We start from the raw sequence: 5,748 nt of genomic DNA, 5'->3' as shown, positions 1-5,748 counted from the left end.
CCAAAAATGATGCAGAAAAATTAATCCATGCTTTTGTCACTTCTAGGTTAGACTACTGCAATGCTCTACTTTCCGGCTACCCGGATAAAGCACTAAATAAACTTCAGTTAGTGCTAAATACGGCTGCTAGAATCCTGACTAGAACCAAAAAATTTGATCATATTACTCCAGTGCTAGCCTCTCTACACTGGCTTCCTGTCAAAGCAAGGGCTGATTTCAAGGTTTTACTGCAAACCTACAAAGCATTACATGGGCTTGCTCCTACCTATCTCTCTGATTTGGTCCTGCCGGACATACCTACACGTACGCTACAGTCACAAGACGCAGGCCTCCTAATTGTCCTTAGAATTTCTAAGCAAACAGCTGGAGGCAGGGCTTTCTCCTATAGAGCTCCATTTTTATGGAACGGTCTGCCTACCCATGTCAGAGACGCAAACTTGGTCTCAACCTTTAAGTCTTTACTGAAGACTCATCTCTTCAGTGGGTCATATGATTGAGTGTAGTCTGGCCCAGGAGTGGGAAGGTGAACGGAAAGGCTCTGGAGCAACGAACCGCCCTTGCTGTCTCTGCCTGGCCGGTTCCCCTCTTTCCACTGGGATTCTCTGCCTCTAACCCTGTTACAGGGGCTGAGTCACTGGCTTACTGGGGCTCTCTCATGCCGTCCCTGCAGGGGGTGCAGGGGGTGCGTCACCTGAGTGGGTTGATTCACTGTTGTGGTCATCCTGTCTGGGTTGCCCCCCTTGGGTTGTGCCGTGGCGGAGATCTTTGTGGGCTATACTCAGCCTTGTCTCAGGATGGTAGATATGGTAAGTTGGTGGTTGAAGATATCCCTCTAGTGGTGTGTGGGCTGTGCTTTGGCAAAGTGGGTGGGGTTATATCCTTCCTGTTTGGCCCTGTCCGGGGGTGTCCTCGGATGGGGCCACAGTGTCTCCTAACCCCTCCTGTCTCAGCCTCCAGTATTTATGCTGCAGTAGTTTGTGTCGGGGGGCTAGGGTCAGTTTGTTATATCTGGAGTACTTCCCCTGTCCTATTCGGTGTCCTGTGTGAATCTAAGTGTGCGTTCTCTAATTCTCTCCTTTCTTTCTCTCTCTCGGAGGACCTGGGCCCTAGGACCATGCCCCAGGTGTCAGGATTTGGCCAGGGTTGTTCCGGTTTTTGGTCACTAGATGCCCCCATTGTGCCTTTTGACATTTTGTTTACCCTTGAACCCCATTATTATTTGCACCTGTGCCTCCTTTCCCTTGATTGTATTTAAACCCTTTGTTTTACTCAGTTCTTTGCTCTGTGTTTGTATGTTAGCACCCAGCCCTAGTACTCTGTGAACTCTTGTTGATCCCGGTGGACTCTCTTGTGGAATTCAGTTTTTTGTTCTTGTTTGTTTGTTTTTGAGTATCTTTTGAGGCTTTTTGTGCTATACCTTCCACCTTGTGGATTTACCTTTTTGTCTTGGAGGATTACCTTTGTTCTTGTGGAATTCCTTTTGAGGTTGTGGAGTTACATGTTTTCCTGAAGAACTTCACTTTTTACTTCATTAAATACACCGTCTCAAGTACTGTGTCTGCCTCATCTTCTGGGTTCTGCTGACTATTCGTGGCTCAGTTGGTTTAGTGACTGTTTCTCACTCCGGAGACCCGGGTTCGTAACCGGGTCCTGACACCAGGACTACCTGACATGATGACTCCTTGCTGTCCCCTTTCCACCTGGCCATGCTGCTGCTCCAGTTTCAACTGACCTGAGCCCTAGGACCATGCCCCAGGACTACCTGACATGATGACTCCTTGCTGTCCCCAGTCCACCTGGCCATGCTGCTGCTCCAGTTTCAACTGTTCTGCCTTATTATTATTTGACCATGCTGGTCATTTATGAACATTTGAACATCTTGGCCATGTTCTGTTATAATCTCCACCCGGCACAGCCAGAAGAGGACTGGCCACCCCACATAGCCTGGTTCCTCTCTAGGTTTCTTCCTAGGTTTTGACCTTTCTAGGGAGTTTTTCCTAGCCACCGTGCTTCTACACCTGCATTGCTTGCTGTTTGGGGTTTTAGGCTGGGTTTCTGTACAGCACTTTGAGATATCAGCTGATGTACGAAGGGCTATATAAATCAAATTTGATTTGAACTACATACATTTGTTTTTAAAGGCACACACAGCCTACATATCAATGCATACACACAAACTATCTAGACCAATAGGGGAGAGTCGATGTGCTGTGAGGTGTTGCTTTGTCTGTTTTTTCAAACCAGGTTTGCTGTTTATTTGAGCAATATGAGATGGAAGGAAGTTCCATACAATAAGGGCTCTATATAATTTATATCTTTTTTTCTCTATTGTGTTATTGACTGTATGTTTGTTTATTCCATGTGTAACTCTGTTGTTTGTGTCGCACTGCTTTGCTTTATCTTGGCCAGGTCGCAGCTGTAAATGAGAACTTGTTCTCAACTGGCCTACCTGGTTAAATAAAGGTGAAATAAATCAAAAATAATAATACTGTATGCTTTCTTGATTTGTTTTCTCTCATCATAACGTATATTTCAAGCATATGTTTAATATTTATAAAAGTTACGTATAGATATATCCCTTAAGTAGGGGAACCAGTCTCTGATGAGAGAGCCATAATACCAGAACCAGGGGTAGTAAGACTCTGTCTGACGAGTGGCTCCAGAAGTGATGATGTGAAGCGCTGCTTCACTGGCCGGCCAGGCTGGGATGTTGGTGAACCCCCTGTAATACAAACAGTGAGGACTCTGCATCCTTTCAATATTTTTTAAATGTATCCAAGGATACTTGGATATAGGTGCTCTAACAAATATCAAGACAACCATAAAACACTTTGTGCGGTTACAACTTGACTGAAGTTGATATCAACAATATCGTACTTGACTTTCTCCATAGCCGAGTCCGTATCGATCAGGGCCAGGACGGTGATAGTAATGGACACGTTGCTCTTCTGCATGGCCAGCTCATGCTGCAGCGTCCCAAAGAAACCGTTCAGGGCAAACTTTGTGGATGTGTAGGGGGCCATGAACGGGCTGCAAAATTTTCCTGTGGGACCAAAACATTAGCCAATCATAGGTCCAGGGTCACTTGGAAAGCTTAGTTTAGAGAAGAGCTCTGACTCACCTAATAAGGAAGAGACGACCACAATGGAACCGCTACTCTGCTCAAGGGTGGGCAGAGCAGTCTTCGCCATCTGCAGATAGCTGAGGAAATTTACCTGACAAAGAGCAAGTAAAAGAGGAGATAAAATAACACTATTGTAATAGTGGTACTGTACATATAACGGTAGCTACATGTACATGTCATCCTACTGGGTCACATGAAACACAGTAGTCGAGATAGATACTCCACCTGCATTAACCATCTAGTGTGCTCCACATCTCCGTCCCACATGGCGAATGGGCTGGAACCTATGTGGTTCAGCACCAGGTAGTCCAGTCCTCCCAGCTTGTCCACAGCAAACTGCACCACTCTCTCTGGGTCAGAAGGATTGGCCATGTCTGCTGCTACGTACAGAGCTTTCTGGGCCCCCAAACCCTGGCACTTCTCTACTACCTGCAGTACAAGAGAGTGATGTTTGCATAAGAGTAACATAATTATTAAAAACATTAAGGTATTGTCATAGACAACTATTGCCTAGCGACATTGATGAAAACCCCTGATTGAAGTGTCACTGACCTGCTGTAGAACCTTCTCCCTCCTGGCTGTAATAACCACCTGGGCGCCAAAGCCGGCAAGGTGATATGCCATTTGTTCACCTATACCTGTACTGGCACCAGTCACCAGGACCCGTGCACCCTTTAAAGACTCTGAAAACCAGCCACATTGAAGGTCATTACAGTATCAAATCAAATTTATTTATATAGCCCTTCGTACATCAGCTGATATCTCAAAGTGCTGTACAGAAACCCAGCCGAAAACCCCAAACAGCAAGCAATGCAGGTCTAGAAGCACGGTGTCTAGGAAAAACTCCCTAGAAAGACCAAAACCTAGGAAGAAACCTAGAGAGGAACCAGGCTATGAGGGGTGGCCAGTCCTCTTCTGGCAGTACTCATTACATCTTACAGTATAGTTTGTCTAAACAAAATGCAAAAGGGAAAAAACTAAGACACGGGAATAGAATGGAGATGTTTATTGTCGACGTGAGGCCTATCAAGAAAATGTGCATTTGATGTGCACTAAAGTACGTGCTGCATCCTAGACCTAATAGACACTTTCCTGGCACCCAACTAGCATGATGATATGGATCTTTATGTCTGTCTAGGACTCAGTGTATAGTACAATGTGCAATCTATATGAGTAGAAACAAGGGGAATGTTAATTATAGGCCATAGAGAATTACTGCTTTAAACACTTCCCACTAGGCACACACTGTTTGAATCAACGTTGTTTACGTGTAATTTCAATGAAATGATGTTGAATAGACGTTGAATTGATATCTGTGCCCAGTGGGTTATGAACAAAGTTAATTGTTAGATAGTGCCTGAGTTTGCTGCTTTTGGTTCGGGAAAAACCCCAGGCTACTTTATGGTGAGAAATTGCGGGGGAAACAAATGTCCACACTTATAGAAATAACGATAACCTAAGTTTAAATGTGATAGATTATTAGAAGTATAATGCTGTGATTGCAATTTCCACTGTTTTTTACTGTACATGGAAACTACTCTAGCCAGATTATCAACTACTACATGTTCCACCCTAAACCAGTTATGAGTGGAATGCATATTAAGTAGTAGGCTGTAGTTCTGTATGGTTCCAATTCCACATGGTTACCTCTGACTCCTTTCAGGCCTAGGACGACTATACTGTATTACCGTATGTGTATTGTACTGTATTGCACTCACAAAGGTAATCTGGCCGAAAGCTTAGCTCAGTAAACCTGAAAGCTGCATTGAATAAGTGTTTGTGAAATCATTCATATCAGATTGTTTATTACGGAGTGCAACGCGTGCACCAAGTAGTGCACCAAAGACTGCACCAAACATTACTCATCACTTAGCCTACCAAAACAAAACGGAAACACATTCCAACAGTGTTGATTTGGATTTAAACATGTAAGAAACATGTACTTTGAAACAGTTTTACTTGATAGACCAGTCAAGGATTGGAAGAAGCTAAATAAATATCTTACCTGAGTCCAATGTGGGACCACTCCATTGGAAAGCAACAAAAGCTACTCCTATAGCACCAACTACTAAGAGTTTAGTAAAAGCCTTCATCTTGTGACTGCAATACCGTACTCAATGAGCTTGTTTAAGTGGTAAGGCGGAAGCAAGTAGCCTCTGCCGAGTCCCCAACAACCGGATATTCTGGTTTTTAGGGGAAATCTCATCTCTTCAGCGGGTCATATGATTGAGTGAAGTCTGGCCCAGGGGTGTAAAGGTGAACGGAAAGGCTCTGGAGCAACGAACCGCCCTTGCTGTCTCTGCCTGGCCAGTTCCCCTCTTTCCACTGGGATTCTCTGCCTCTAACCCTATTACAGGGGCTGAGTCACTGGCTTACTGGTGCTCTTTCATGCCATCCCTAGGAGGGGTGCTTCACTTGAGTGGGTTGAGTCACTGATGGGATCTTCCTGTCTGGGTTGGCGCCCCCCCTCGGGTTGTGCCATGGTGGAGATCTTTGTGGGCTATACTCGGCCTTGTCTAAGGATGGTATGTTGGTGGTTGAAGATATCCCTCTAGTGGTGTGGGGGCAGTGCTTTGGCAAAGTGGGTGGGGTTATATCGTTCCTGTTTGGCCCTGTCCAGCAGT

At 45.0% G+C, this 5,748-nt stretch overlaps 1 protein-coding gene across 1 annotated transcript; it reads right to left on the bottom strand.

Moving 5' to 3' along the window:
* Window positions 1-2,390: 2,390 nt before the first annotated feature.
* On the bottom strand, window positions 2,391-5,385 carry LOC124037039 (hydroxysteroid 11-beta-dehydrogenase 1-like protein). Its single transcript, XM_046351661.1, has 6 exons — window positions 5,130-5,385; window positions 3,677-3,807; window positions 3,350-3,553; window positions 3,122-3,215; window positions 2,878-3,043; window positions 2,391-2,722 (listed from the first exon to the last, which is right to left on the bottom strand). Exons 1-6 carry the CDS (start codon window positions 5,215-5,217, stop codon window positions 2,545-2,547), a joined length of 861 nt encoding a protein of 286 aa, XP_046207617.1. The 5' UTR covers window positions 5,218-5,385; the 3' UTR covers window positions 2,391-2,544.
* Between the last annotated feature and the right edge of the window lie 363 nt (window positions 5,386-5,748).

Source organism: Oncorhynchus gorbuscha, linkage group LG06 (genome assembly GCF_021184085.1).
Source record: "Oncorhynchus gorbuscha isolate QuinsamMale2020 ecotype Even-year linkage group LG06, OgorEven_v1.0, whole genome shotgun sequence".
In the NCBI taxonomy this organism is placed as follows: domain Eukaryota; kingdom Metazoa; phylum Chordata; class Actinopteri; order Salmoniformes; family Salmonidae; genus Oncorhynchus; species Oncorhynchus gorbuscha.
This window is presented reverse-complemented; position numbering and strand designations above follow the sequence as displayed.